General features: G+C 62.0%; 2 protein-coding genes and 1 long non-coding RNA gene across 3 annotated transcripts; 2 read left to right on the plus strand and 1 right to left on the minus strand.

The window, feature by feature from the left end:
• The first annotated feature begins 42 nt into the window (after positions 1-42).
• Positions 43-7,873, plus strand: LOC127588345 (EH domain-binding protein 1-like protein 1). Its single transcript, XM_052047026.1, has 21 exons — positions 43-602; positions 1,539-1,596; positions 2,132-2,227; positions 2,350-2,403; positions 2,807-2,985; positions 3,194-3,312; positions 3,391-3,459; positions 3,542-3,695; positions 3,820-4,662; positions 4,747-5,271; positions 5,488-5,587; positions 5,648-5,796; positions 5,866-5,914; positions 6,184-6,376; positions 6,452-6,477; positions 6,540-6,620; positions 6,847-6,946; positions 7,055-7,154; positions 7,219-7,292; positions 7,361-7,475; positions 7,557-7,873. The coding sequence occupies exons 1-21, from the start codon at positions 499-501 to the stop codon at positions 7,642-7,644; spliced, it is 3,276 nt and encodes a 1,091-aa protein (XP_051902986.1). The 5' UTR covers positions 43-498; the 3' UTR covers positions 7,645-7,873.
• Positions 692-1,346, minus strand: LOC127588380 (uncharacterized). Its single transcript, XR_007959060.1, has 2 exons — positions 1,070-1,346; positions 692-859 (listed from the first exon to the last, which is right to left on the minus strand). It is a non-coding gene; the product is annotated as an uncharacterized LOC127588380 (long non-coding RNA).
• A 2,549-nt stretch (positions 7,874-10,422) lies between the features above and the next one.
• LOC127588358 (endosialin-like) lies at positions 10,423-14,057 on the plus strand. Its single transcript, XM_052047043.1, has 2 exons — positions 10,423-11,074; positions 11,914-14,057. Exons 1-2 carry the CDS (start codon positions 10,714-10,716, stop codon positions 13,464-13,466), a joined length of 1,914 nt encoding a protein of 637 aa, XP_051903003.1. The 5' UTR covers positions 10,423-10,713; the 3' UTR covers positions 13,467-14,057.
• Positions 14,058-14,179: the final 122 nt, after the last annotated feature.

The following is a 14,179-nucleotide window of genomic DNA, read 5'->3' on the forward strand; positions in this document are numbered from 1 at the left end:
ATTGACACGTGCGGGCTGCCTCCAGTCGTGTCCACGAGAGGGCGCCAGATGCAACTCCTTTCCAAAGCTCAAACGAAGAGAAACAACTTTGGACTTCTTTTTTTTTTCCTTCGTAAGTCGGCGACAGCCAGGAAGCGGCGATGGGCGGGGTCAAGTGTTCGGGTGACGTTTGTTTCGTCGGAACCACTGAGTCACGCCCCGCCCCTCCACGCGGCTGTTTCTGTCAGTCATCCTCAAAATAGCTCCCTGCTGTCACCCCCGCGTGAACGCGCACGCCCACTCGAGTGACAAGAACGCGTGCGTGGCAGGATCAAAGTCTGGCCCGGACGTGAATCTTGAAAGACTCTACGGGCGTCGCCTGATGTGCGTGCGTGCGCGCCTCGCCTTGACCTTTGGTGGGACCTCCCCCGGAGAGACTGCCGTGCCGAGGCGCGTGCGTGCCACCGGAGGAACTTGACGGAGGCCGGGAGCCACGCGGACGTGCTTGGTGTGTTTGCGATGACGTCGGTGTGGAAGAGGCTCCAGCGCGTTGGCAAAAAGGCTTCCAAGTTTCAGTTTGTGGCTTCCTACCAGGAGTTGCTGCTCGAATGTAAAGACAAATGGTGAGTGGACGCGCACGTGATCGCGAGGCCCTTTGTCGCTCTTTGTGGCTTCCTTTGGCACCTCTCTATCTGCTTTTTTTTTTTAAATGTTAACTTTGATCTTTCAAGCGTGAATACAATTCAATTGATTCAAGCCCTTAACAAGACTCCCCTTAGCACCTGTCGTCACTCGCTGCCAAGAAATCAGAGTTCATTCCATGAGCTCACTGGAAGGAAATGCACAGGAGACTCGCCAACTAAGACGCCCGGAGTGCTTGCTTCAAGCTCTTTGTCTGTTGTCCCCTAATTGAGGTGGCCGTCAAACAAAAAAAGATCTCGTTTGACATTTCCACATCAAAATGCCCTCTTCGAGCCTTCCGTTTACAGAGCGTCTGCGCTCTTCATGATATCAGTCATGCCAAGCACTCGAGACAGGCTAACACGTTAGCCTTAGCCTGGGATGTTGGACCATGTGAAAATCTTTGAACGTTCACCGAGTGTGTGTGTTCTTCTCACTGTTAATTCCACCCAGCATGTGGTGGCACTTGCACCCAAGTGTTTTAGGCGCGTCCACATCATAGCCCAGAAACATTCAGAACTCAAACAAAAAACGTCATTTCAAAAATGACTGCTTGGAAATTCACCAAAGAAACAAAATGAGGTCTCGCGTTGGGTTCCGCAGTGAGCTCACCAAGTGACGCCAGTTGGTTGCGTGTGTGCGTGTGCCCTACCAGTGCGCTCGGCAAATACGCTCGCGGGTCACGTGACTGCCGTGCAACTTCCTCTTTCACTTCCTTTTTACCGGCGGACAATACGCAGCACACAGGGCGGTGTGCAAACGTCACCCGACCTCATGACCAGCAGCAGTTTGTGCCTCAAGCTGCTTCCACAAAGTCTACACACAACATGTGTCTGTTGTACACACCAAACATTGTGTGTGTGTGTGTGTGTCTGCAGGCAACCAGACAAGCTGCGTGTGATTTGGACCAGGAGGAACCGACGCATGTGCTCCAAGGTGAAACAACTCAAAGTTTTCCCAATGGCAACCAAGTGAAGTGGAGGGGGGGGGGGGGATTGCGTCATCTCGTTTTCATGGATGGTGGCCACCCACCGGCCATCGCCACCTCCAAAGGAGAAGTGGAAGTAAAATGCTGAGAAATCCGAGGGGGGGGGGGGGCAAATGGTTTTGCGTGATCATTTGAGCCTTCTTCCCTCGCGCTTGGAGTTGGCGCCTGTCAAGCGTCGGTCCAAAAGTTGGGAAGATGTTGCGCAGAAGGGAGACGGCCGCCAACCGTCACGCGTGGATCAGTCCATGTGTCCTCCAACGGCGGCAGCTTTTGCTTCCCGCTTTGGACGTCTCGCCATCTTCTCTGTGCGACTATTTTCAACTTGCGCTGCGCTCGATTTGAGTTCAAGGCCGTGCGACTCAATCGTGTTCTTTCTGCCGGAACCTGCTGCCGATTGTTTATGAACAACACAAAACAGTCTGTCAGGACACACACTCAAGTCTGTGTGTGTGTGTGTGTATTTGTGTGTGTGCGTGCGTGTAGGCGCACAGCTGGCAGCCCGGCATCAAGAACCCGTACAGAGGGATGGTTGTCTGGCCCGTCCCGGAGAACATGGAGATCTCGGTGACGCTGTTCAAGGTAGCCGGCCGTCTCCAAACAGCGGCAGGCTGGCGGCCGTTGGCGGCCGTTGGCGGCCGTTGGCGGCCGTTGGCGGCCGTTGGCGGCGTGGTGACGCGCGTGTTGTGTCGCCGTGTCTCCAGGAGGCGGGCGCCGACGTCTTTGAGGACAAAGAGTGGACCTTCGTCATCGAGGGTGTGAGTACCGCGCAGGAGGAGGCGCTTCGAGTGGCCGCCTGGTCCCGGCCGCTAAAACTCCCGCTCGACGGGGAACGTCCCCTGACCCCTTTGTAGTTGCTGTTCCTTCAGCCGCTCCCCGCCACCAAGCGCAAGTGTGCCCTTGGATGGCGTTCCTGTTCCTATCCACTTTCCTCCACTTCAACCAACGGGCACCTTTCTTCTTTTCTCGCTCCAACTCTTCTGCGCTTGCGCGTCTCGATTCTTCCGCCGAGCGTTTCCCCGTCGGCCGCTCGGATAGAATCTTTCTCCCGACGGTCGGGAACGAGCTTCCGTTGTCCTGGCATTTTGACACCGGTTCCTTTGAATGAGGATATGGCTCCCGGCGAGTACGCTCCTCTGACCGTAGCGTGTGATCCGGCAGGAGTGCAAAGGCCACCGTAAGGTTCTGGCGTCCGCCGCCATCGACCTGAAGACTTACGCCGGCGTGACGCCGACGCAGACGGACATCAGGCTGCCGCTCAAACCGCTGTCCGTCAAAGTGGTGGAGGCGGAGCTCAAGCTCTCGCTGTCCTGCATCTTCGTGCGCGAGGGAAAAGCCACGTGAGTCGCCGACCGCAAAGTTCTGCGGGTCGCTAGCCGGCTTTGGCCCCGCTCATGTTAGCCAAGCGCGGCGTCGCTGAGCTAGCGTTAGCCGTGTTTAGCAACGAGACGTGCGAAACCCACCGTTGGCCGCGCTGAACATCAAAGATGCGTCGCGCCTACGCTTGCGTTAGCCGACGACGGCTAAGCCGGCGTCTGCCGTGTTTAGCGACGAAGACATGCAGAGCCTCGCCAGCCTGATGAGCGTCAAACCCGACGTCGCCGACATGAACGACTTCAACGACAGCGACGAGGACGGCGACGGCAGATCTGCCGGCGGCGGGACGGGTAAGCGCCGGCGTCTAAAGGCTCCCCGCGGGCCCGTTTTCACTCGATCTCACGTACCCCCCCCCCCCCCTGACGCAGCCGTTCCACGCCCTCTCGTGCGCCCCAATCGGCCCGCCCCTCCGCCGCCCGAAACGGCAAGCGCACCAGGTAGCTGTTGCTCGACTCTTTGGAATGCTCCCGCAACCCGCCTTACATTTGTATTGATTGATTTATTTTTGGTCTGCCTTAGCGCCGCCCTCTTCGCCGCCCCCCGCCGATGACGTCACCGCCGTCCCGCTGCTGAGTCGCCCGGACCTGGACGCCCTTTGCGAGCCCGCCGCGCCGGCGCTTGGCGCCCCGCGGCCGCGGGCCTCGCCGACTCACCGTTCCGGCGGCCCGTTCAGGTAAAATTAAAAAAAAACGGGGGAGCAGAAAAGAAGAGAAGGAGATGGAGAGATGCAAAGACAGATGAAAAAGGGGGTCGGCGGGGAAGAGAAGCTGGAGCCGTGTTCTCTTTCTCCTCTGCAGCCTCCCGCCGAAGGAGACTCCCAGCGGGTTCTCCGCCTCGGAGGAGGCGGCGGAAAGGGAAAGGGAAAGGAGGCGCGAGCGACACGAGGAGGAGAAGAGGCAACTGCTGGCCCAAGAGAAGAGGCGACTCTTGCGGGAGCACGAGGAGCTGAGGAAGCTGAAGGATCGGAGGAGGCGCCAGGAGGAGAGGCTGCTCCGGGAGAAGCGAGAGCGCGACCACAGGCTGCGACGAGAGGAGGACGCCGAGAGCGAGAGAGACGAGGAGGAGGAGGCCCGAAGGAGAGAGGAGCCCGAGAGCCCGCGGCGGGCCTGCGAGGAGGAGGCCCCGCTGGTCGGGGTGAGGCAGGAGGAGGAGAAACGCTCACAATGTCAGCGGCAGGGAGAGGAGAGCGAGGGGGGCGCTAACGCTAACCAAGAGGAGACAAAGGAGGAGGCGGCGCGGGAAAGGAAGGAGCCTCAAACATCGGCAGATGACAAAGCCGGGAGGCACGAGGGGGAGACGGAGAGCACCATCTGCCTGCAGGAGGAGACAGACTTGCAAAGATTGACAGAGGAGGAGGGGGCGGGCCACGAGGAGCAAAGCTCCGGGGCGGGGGGCAAAAATGGGGAGGAGGAGGAGGAGCAAAAGAAGAGCGATGAGGAGCAGAGAGAAAGGGTGGAGGGCAAAAAGAGGCAAAGTGAGAGAGAGACGGAGGGGGGGCACCACGGGAGGCTGCGAGCGGACAAAGGCGCGCCGCCATCCCGGGAGGAGAGGAGAGGGAGCCACCAAAGCCCAGAGCGGGAGGAGGGCCAGCCCAGCCCGAGTCTTGGCCCGCGGGGGGAGACCACGCCGGCACGTGGCGGGTAAGTTTGGCCCCCGCCGCCGCAAAGAGGCTGACGGACAGCCGCCGTCATCTTCCCGTCGCTCACCTTCGTTTTGTCCCGCAGTGGCGAGGCGGCGACGGAGCGCGGCGCCGAGGCCTCGCCTTCGGCTCGGGTCCCGCCCCCAGAAGCGCAGCCCGCCCCCGTCCACGCGGCCACGCTCGGCCTGGTTGCCGGGTTGCGACGAGCCGCCAAGGAGCAGGAGGAGGAAAGGAGGGCGCGGGAGCGACCGCAAAAGGGCGGGGCGGAGGAAGAGATGCACCGAGGAGAGGCGCCGGATGACCAAGGAGAGCGGGAACCGGGCGCGGCGGGACCAGAGCGAGCGAAGAAAGGCCACCGCGGCCCATCGGAGGCGGAGCTCACTGACATTGCTGACGAGCAGGATGGCGCCGCACGCCTCGCAGCGCCCGAGAGCCCACATCCCGCCCATCCTCGCGCTCCTCAGCCCCCTCTTGTGGAGGTCCTCGGCCCCCGCCGTCATCTCGACTCTCCTCCGGGCTGCCTTGTCCTTCGGGAGGACGCCGGCGAGCTCCCGATTCCCGAGGCCCAAGATGGCGCCGAGTCCGAGCGCTCGTCGTCGGGAGAATGCCCGTAAGTTGGCGCCGCACGCACAAACACTCGAGGAGGGCTGCGGTCGTGAACGGCTGTCCCGTTGAGAAAGAGAAGCCCCCGCCGGGATGTCCCAGATCAGGAAGATGTTGGCCACCAAAGAGGATGATGACCATGATGATGATGATGATGGGAGGATGCGCAATCTGAGACCGAAGCTGCTGGCGCGACATTGACGCTGATGTTCATGTACGGCAGGCCGTCGGAGCGGCGCGGCGGCGAGTCCATGGCGGCGGCAACCGGCCCCATCAGGGAGGAGGCCGACGGAAAGGACGCCGCCACCGCCGTCGTCGATGAGGTAAAACCAAAAGCGGCGAGCCAGAGGCTAAGGTGCCCCCCTGACCCCCTCCCCGCCCAGGGCCCGGTGACCTGCAGCCAGTCGCTGCTGCGGTGGTGCCAGGAGGTGACAGCCGGCTACCCGGGGGTCAAGGTCAGCGACTTTGACGCGTCCTGGAGCGACGGCCTGGCCTTGTGCGCGCTGGTGCATCACTTCCACCCGCAGCTCATGTAGGACCCCCCCCTTCCCCCCTCGGTGGTCACACGGCCAACCATCACGCTTCTCTTTTGTCCCTGCAGGGATTTGCGGGAGTTGAACGCTCACCACGCCGAAATGAACAACAAGAAGGTGAGCGCCGTCACGGTGGTGTCGCCGTGGCTTCGGGCTTGCGCGCTTTGGATGCCGAGAAGTGCCCCCCGCCCCCACCCCCAAAAAAGGGGATTAAATTGGAAAAGTTCCTTCCGAGCGACTCCCCCTCAGACGGGATTCATTTGATGCTGGATGAAGGCATCCGGCACTTCTGGCGGCACTTGAGAATCGCTCGCGGGTGCTCCTCAGCGGCCAAAGTGTGTCGGCGGCGCTTAAAGGAGGTGCGCCGACGCCATCTTTCCCTTCAGGCCTTGGCCGCCTTGGAGTCGCTGGGCGTGCCGCGCCTCCTGGAGCCGTCGGACCTGGCGGCGCGCCCCCTTCCGGACCGCCTCATGGTGATGACGTACGCCGGCCAGCTGCGCAGCCACTTTGCCCGCGCCCCCCGCGGAGGAGGGGCCGCCCCGCCCGACCCGCCGCCGAGAGTGGAGAGGCCGCTGGAAGGTCGGTCTGAAGATTGTCACCCTGGCTGTTTTGGGGGCCTTCTTGACGCGTCGCCGCGTTTGCGTTTCCTCGCAGGAGAGGCCCCGCCTGGCGTGCCGCAGGTCAGCTCCCACTCGCTTCCTCCTCCTCCTCTCGGCCGTGTTTAATTTGATGTGGTGCTCAGGAGGAAGAGGGCGAGCGCATCCAGGAGTCTGCGGCGGGCGCAGAATGCCAGCATCCCCAAGAAGAAGAGGACAAGGCCGCGGTGAGTTTTCGGGCGTCCGTCTGGAACGTTGACGCCGTCGAGCGGTCCAACGGTGCGGCCGCGGCTCGTTCACGGCTTGCTTTCTTCCTCGCCGCCCTTTCTGGACTGGCCGATTCCTCCCGGCCGTCACCCCTCCCGACTTGCCGGCTATCCGGGCGGCCTTCCTTCCTTCCCGGCCTTCTGCCCGACATTACGTGGGTGTCGCGCGGGCGCTCGGCGTCTTCAGTACGTGCTGAGAGAGACGGCGGCGTTGGAGGCGGAGCAAAAGCGCGTCGACAACAGGGCAGCGGTGGTGGAGCGACATCTCAGGAGCCTCATGGAAAGCGGTGTGACCCCCTCACGCGCACCACTTGACCGCCAACGTGTGCACGCCTTTGCTTGACCCCACTTGAGCTGCGCGTGTGTTTGTGACGTGACGTGACGTGACGTGGCAGGGAGCGACCGCGCTGAGGAGGAGCGTCTGATTCAGGAGTGGTTCACGCTGGTCAACAGGAAGAACGCCTTGATACGAAGACAAGACCGCCTGGAGCTGCTGTAGGTCACTCGACGGCCACGATGACGATGACGCTGTCCGTGACGTCATCAATGACGCCCACAGGCAGGAGGAGCGCCACCTGGAGAGACGCTTCGAGCTTCTGACCCGAGAGCTGCGAGTCGCCATGGCCGTGGAAGGTCAGCCGACCCCCCCCACACCCCCTCCCCCCCTGCTCATGCCTTGACCGCTTGCGTGTACCTCGCAGACTGGCAGAAGTCGCACGGCCAGCGAGAGCGCGAGCAGCTCCTCCTGCGCGAGTTGGTGTCTCTGGTCAACCAGCGCGACGATGTGGTCAGGAACATGGACGCCAAAGAGCGAGGGTGCGCCTGAAGCGCCTGCGCCAGCCGCGCTCGGGGACTGCGCGGGCGGTTTGTGAGCGTGTGGCTTTGCGTGGCGTGCAGGGCGCTGGAGGAGGACGAGCGTCTGGAGCGCGGCCTGGCCATGCGGAGGAGGAAGTACGACCGCAAGGACAAGTGTGCCCTGCAGTGACAGGCGCGCGCACCGCTGCTCTTCTGCTGCTCGCACCGCCGTTTGATTTATTTGCCCGGAGATTTGTTTTTTTTTTCTGCTCAGAGTGTGTGAGGGTTTGGAAGAAACGGTGACGATGAGCTGGACTCGACCCGGCGGTGGTCGGAATGCTCACGACTGCCCCCTCCCCCAGCTGACGTTGTCATCTGTCTGCAATTTCCAGTTTCAAATGAATGCTTTTATCCCTTTTTTTTCTTGGCTTTTTCCATCTCTGTGCCCCAGCGCACCCGCGACGTTGGCGAAGGTAAGCCAAAGAGAAAATGGACGGACGGACGCTTTGTTTTGAATGAGGCTCGATTTGCCGCGTATGCCGGGGTGTCCCAAGTGGGTCCTCTGAGCCGCCGGTTGTCCGGGAGCGAAATCATCAGGGACGCGGTAACGCCGCTTCGGAGCCGGCCCGCGAGCCGAATCGGGCGCGTTGCAGCCGCAAATCGGGCGTGTGATTTGTCTGGTAGGGGGCGGAGCCGGGACCGTGACACCGAGATGCCCCGTTCGAATGATTTGGAAAACATCACGGAAGTTGCGTTTTAGTTGAGGGGCTGAGTTTTGCACGAGTTCGCCAGGGGGCGCCAAACACGGCGCTCTTGACGCTCTTGCGCACGGGGCCTCCCGCTCCGAGCGAGCGCCGGCAAGTCTTTGGCTTGAATGGAAATTGCGGTTTTTGTTTGGCCGGCTGCGTGCGAGACGCCGCGGAAAGACAAAGCCCAGCCGCCGGGTCCCATGACGAACTGGGACAAGAAAAGGCGGACAAGAGCCCGAAGGGAAAATGGAGCAACAAATTCAGCAACGGGGCCTGCAGACGAGGAGGCGAGGGAGGGGGGACGGCTCCAAGCAGTGAACGAACTCTGCATGTAAACAATGTCAGCATTCCTACTCCGGGACCTTCTCTGGCCTCCGTGTCAACATCTTGCGCGTCTTCGGCAGCCAACAAACACAGGACGCCAACATCAGGGCGTCCGAGAGGACGGGAGCGGCGCCCGAGGCTTCAAGTGGATTGATGCGACCAGGACCGGATTGTGGTTGACCCGATCCGACCTGGCTCAAGCCCAAAAACGATGGGCCCAAGTTGGCCGTCATCCCTCGGCTCTTTCCCCGCTTCTGCGTTCTTCCAAGTCAGCAACTCTGCCATGCTTCTGTTTGTCGCTCAAGCGCTTTTTCGCTGCCGAAACCCAACACCCTGCCCGCTCACACGTCCCCCCCCCGCCCCCCCACCACCACCACCGCTGATTCTCTCCTTCGCTGTCATCCGAGCTTCCGCGCTGTCCTACTTTTCCAGATGCCCTCTGCTTTCTTCATCTCTCAAACTTTCCATGACTTGTACCTCTGCTCTGCGTGTGCGCGCGGGCGGCTGTCGCGTGCACAAGTCCTGCAAGATGGAGAAGATCAAAGTGGATTTGGGGGGGGGCGGGGAGGGTCGCAGACTTGGCAAAGGAATTTCCTCCCCGTCGTCCAGGGAGCGGACAGCTCGCAAAGTTTTGAGTGCGGCGCGAGGGATCGCGTTTGCGTCCTCTCCTCTCGGAGGCCGCGGCTAATTGCTCCAGTGTGTGCGCTCGCGTGCGCGCGTACGTGTGACATAGGACACCCGCGGTTGGGAAGCGCGAAGGAGTGTTTGGTCTGGCGCGCGCACCCGCACACATGTTGGGTCGGTAAGTTTTGTTCCGACCCAAAACAAACACCAAGGCTTCTCGCTTCGCATAAAATGAATTCTTTCTTTGGTGCGCCGTTCTTTGCCAAAAGGACCTTTTCTCATCCGTGTACAAATACACGCCGCGCTTTTTCTTGCTCTTTACGCCCCAACGCATCGGCGACGGTCCCTCGCAGCAAATGAAAAAGAAAAATGAGGCTAGAAAAGCGAGTCGACCGACCCCTTGGTGAAACTCGGGGCCCGAGTGGCCCTTTTCCATCCTCGGTGTCACGTGACTCATCCGTGTCCGGGGGTCTCAGGTGTGATTGGGGAGCAGGTGGCTTGACCCAATGGCGGCGAGTCGAAGGAGGCGCCCTGGCGAAACGATCAAACCCAGACGAAAGAAGCACCCCCGGCCCCCGTGGCCCTCGCCCACACTCGGCAAGATGGCCGGACGTCCCCAAGCCCCGAAGCCGTCGGACGCCTACCTTGGAAAAGTTCCCGGGGGCGGGACTTTGGCCGGTGGAATGTCGGAGGGGGCGGGGCCGGCGCCGCCGCTGATCGCCGAAGCAGACGGCGGACGCGAGGTGACGAGGACGACCGCCGAGACGAGGAGGGGGAGGGACAAGAGACCGCCAGGCTCTTCGGGCGCCGCAGGTTTTCTTCCTTCTTTCTTTTTGGCACTTGCTGCCGCCGCTGCTGCGAGAAAAGACTTGGTTCGGCTTTGAAGGCAACCCCCAAATATACTCGGAAGAGGCCATCCTCGCGCATTTCCTCTTTGGTCTCTGTCACACACGCAGACACGCGCGTTCCAAGTGCCCCCCCGAGATGCAGGCCTCTTGTCTCCCACCTGGCCCACGCACTCATCCATGTGCACGCGACTCTCTGGGTTGCAACAACGCTCTTAGATGGCAAACATTTTGCACTCTGGTATGTGTGTGTGTGTGGGGGGGGGGGGGGATGTCATATGGTTTTCATAAAATGCCCCCCTGCCTACACACACTGAGTGAAGGCCCTCCAGGCTTTGTTGCACTTCTTCCCAAAAACTTTTTTCCTCGACGTCGCACAAGAAGCCCCCTGCCCCCCCTCCATTTCTCCTCCTTCTAACCGACCCCCCCCCCTTCTTCCCCCCCTTCCAGCCCTCCTTGCTCTCCCTCAGTCGCGGGCGGACTCGGCAGAGGCTACACGCGTGAAATCTCCACCTGATTTGGAAAAGCCCAATTAGGCGTCCTTCACACATTCCATTTGGCTGCCGTGCGGTTCCGCTTCCGGTCCTGGTACCAGCCGGCGACTGGCCTCGACTCGGCTGCGGTACTTTGAAAAAGGAAATCTTCTTTTTCTTCTTCTGCCTTTTTGTTTTTCCTCCGTTTTGAACATTGTCTTCATTCCCGTCCGCGACATTCGCCATGCGGACGCTTGGGAGGCGCGCTGACGCGCGCTCGGCTTGGCTGTTGCTGCTGTGGCTGGCGCAGGCCGCCGCCGACGTGCCCGAGTTGCGCGAGAAAGACGCCCTGTGCCACCCGCGCGGATGCCTGGCCGTCTTCACGCAGCGCAGAAGCTTCCGGGAGGCCGGGCGCGGTTGCCGGGAGCGGGGCGGCACGCTGGCCACGCTGCAAGACCGCCGGACCGCCGACGCCGTCCACCGGCTCCTGGCGGGCGTCGAGCCGAGCGGCGCCCGCCCGCGCCTGCGCCTCTGGATCGGCCTGCATCGAGCGCCGCGCCAGTGCTCCGCCTCGCGCCCGCTGCGGGGATTCGTCTGGGTCACCGGTAAGTCGGGTCGGGACGGGTGGCTTCGGGTGGCGCCTGAAGTGGCGCCTGAAGGGTCGCCTTTGGCTGGCCGCACATCCGCGTTGGACACACACACACATAAAAAAAAACGTTTTTTTCCTTTTATGGGGGGGGGGGGGGGGGGGCGTTTTTTCATGTGGAAAATCGACGAGCTGCACATTGATGAAAAATGCGTCAAATTGTTTGTTCTGCATTAGCCACTTTGATTCGTGTATGAATGTGGATGGGGGGCACCATGAAGGCATTTTCATTTTTCATTCCTAATATTTGTAACTCGTGAACTAATCATATCATCGAGTAAATGGTTAAATCTGTCATTCCAAACCAAATCAGATTGAAGCCATTATTTAGGAAATGCATTTTATCAATCCAAAGAATTTCCTTTAAAATGGATGTAAAATCAATCACGCATCAACTATCTTCTAAATGAAGAAATGAAATGTTTGAGCATTTGTGGCCCAAAGCTGAAAGAACGAAGCAGAATGCTTGCTGCATTCTGGTGCCCTCTGGCGGCCGCCTTGACGAATAGCGCGACGGCCACACGTTGACCACCAACCAGGTTGGAGGAGAGTTGAGGCGAGGGTGGGCCAGCATGGAGGAGACTCGGCTCCAATCGACCGACTTGGGTTCGAGTCTCGGCTCATTTCCGATGGATTACACGCAATTGGTTGAAATGGGGTGAGAGCGGAGAGTTTGCGGAGGTCCTCTCGGGGAGCGGACTCGGGCACCGGGGCGGAGCCTGGGTTGCTTCGGATGACTTTGGACCGTGGCCGTTGGCTTGACCTTGCGCTGTTTGTTGCCCCCCCCCCCCCCCGCAGGTGACCAGGAGGGTCAGTTCACCAACTGGCTGCGCGAGGAGGCGGCGGGCGCGTGCGCGGCGCCCCGCTGCGTGGCCATGACGGTGAATACGGCAGACGGCGCCCGCCTCAACAGCGATGACGACGCCGCCGCCGGCAACTTCAAGTGGCTGGACGGCTCGTGCGGGCTGGCGCTGGACGGCTTCGTGTGCCAGTACCCCTCCGGGGGCACGTGCCCGCCCCTGGAGGACGAGGGCCAGGGCCCGGCCGTGTACTCCACACCCTTCCGGCTGATCAGCCGGGTTCTGAGCCACGTGCCGTTGGGCTCGGTGGCCGCCCTTGCGTGTCCGGCCGAGCGGCGGACGGCCGTGTGCGCGCGGCGAGACGACGGCTCGGTGGGCTGGTACCCGGAGGCCCCCCTGTGCGGGGCGCCCCCCCGGGACCCTTGCGGCGCCGGCGACCACGGCTGCCAGCAGCACTGTCAGAACACCGACTCGCACTACTACTGCTACTGCTCGGAGGGATACGCCCTCGCCGAGGACGGCTACAACTGTGAGCCGGAGCCCGCGGTCCCCACCGACCCTCCGGAGCTTTCCTCTTCAGACGGCGCTTCGGCCGAGCCCGGCGTGCCGCCGGACGTCAAAGCGGCGTGCGTGGCCGCGGGCTGCGAGTACGACTGCGCCGAGACGTCTCGGGGGGTCCGCTGCACGTGTCCTCCGGGCTACCAAATGGGCCCCGACGGGCGGCGCTGCTCCGACGTGGACGAGTGCCTGCAGCGGCCGTGCCCGCAGGAGTGCGTCAACGTGCCCGGGACCTTCCACTGCGCGTGCCTCGCCGGCTATCGAGCCGACGACGAGGGCGAATGCGTGGACGTGGACGAGTGCCAGGACGAGGGCAGCTGCGAGGGCGACTGCCGCAACACCCAGGGCTCCTATTCCTGCGCCTGCCGCCGCGGCTACAGGCCGTCGGCCGACGGCGCGTGCCGGGACGTGGACGAGTGCGCGGGGGCGTCGCCCTGCCAGCAGCGGTGTCTCAACTACGCGGGCGGCTACCGCTGTTCCTGCGACGACGGCTACGAGCTGCGGGCCGACGGACTCGGCTGCCGCCCGGCACCCGCCGACGCGGCGTACTCCACGCCTGCCCCGGAGGTCACCGACCCGGCCCACCTGCCGGACCGGGGCCGCGACGGCCCGCGCACCGCTCGGCCCGGCCTTGACGCGCAGCGGCTGACGGGCGCCCCCGAAGACTCCGGCGAGGGCCCGAACACGCGGGACGCCCCTTGGTCCGGGCGGTACCCGACGCAGCGGCCGCCCGAGACGGGGCGGAGCGACGGCGAGGGAGCCCGCCCCTCGGCCGGAGGGCCAGAAGGCGGCGGCGACAAGGGCAAGCATGACAAGAGCTGGCTGCTGGTGGCGTTGCTGGTCCCGCTGTGCGTCTTCCTGGTGGTGATGTTGGCGCTGGGCATCGTCTACTGCACCAGCTGCGCCGCTGACAAGAGCGTGCGCCTGACGCAATGCTGCCACTGGATCCTCCCCGCGCCCGACCCCGACAGCGCCCGCTCCAAGGGACGCTGAAGGGAACGCCGTCCCGTGACGTGCGCGGTCACGTCTGGCATCCGCGGCGTGCCGAACACGCGTCGCATGACGATGTCTCATGAACAGGTCACAGGAGCACATGCCCGCGTCACGAGGTCATCCCGCAGGCTCGCCCGACGAGGTCGGAATGTTTCTTTGTCATGCAACGGGGTCACGTGATGTGGTCAGGTGACACGCTCATGGGTCACGATGGTATGACCTCGCTCACGTCCCGACATCGGTCCCGACACGCGGCGCGGTCGCGCGGCATCGGCCTCTCAACATTAGACATGGTCGTGGCAGTCACGCCGCAAGACTGTGCGACATCACATGGTCAGGTGGCGTGGTCGCGCCGGTCATGTGACAATTGCTCATGTGACCTGGTCACGTGACCTTGTGGCGATGTGACGTGCTTATGAGACATCAGTCATGTAGCATGGCGGTGTGACATCGGCCATGACGGATTGCTCATGAGACACATGGCCATGTGACATGGTCTTCACTCAGCCTTACTTTCTGTCTCTCGTGCAACTTTTGTAAATGCATCACTTCCATTCCACTTTGAAAAACAATAAAAGTCACTTCAACAAACCTGTCCGGTTGTAAACTAAGTCGGAATGAGAGGAAATGCGGAGTCCATCTTGTCAGTTCATGTGCAACGTATGTTGTGCAGCCTGGATGAGTGGACGGTGTATGGATCCAAAACCTCAATG

The sequence above is a fragment of the Hippocampus zosterae genome, chromosome 16 (genome assembly GCF_025434085.1).
Source record: "Hippocampus zosterae strain Florida chromosome 16, ASM2543408v3, whole genome shotgun sequence".
NCBI classification, from domain to species: Eukaryota; Metazoa; Chordata; class Actinopteri; order Syngnathiformes; family Syngnathidae; genus Hippocampus; species Hippocampus zosterae.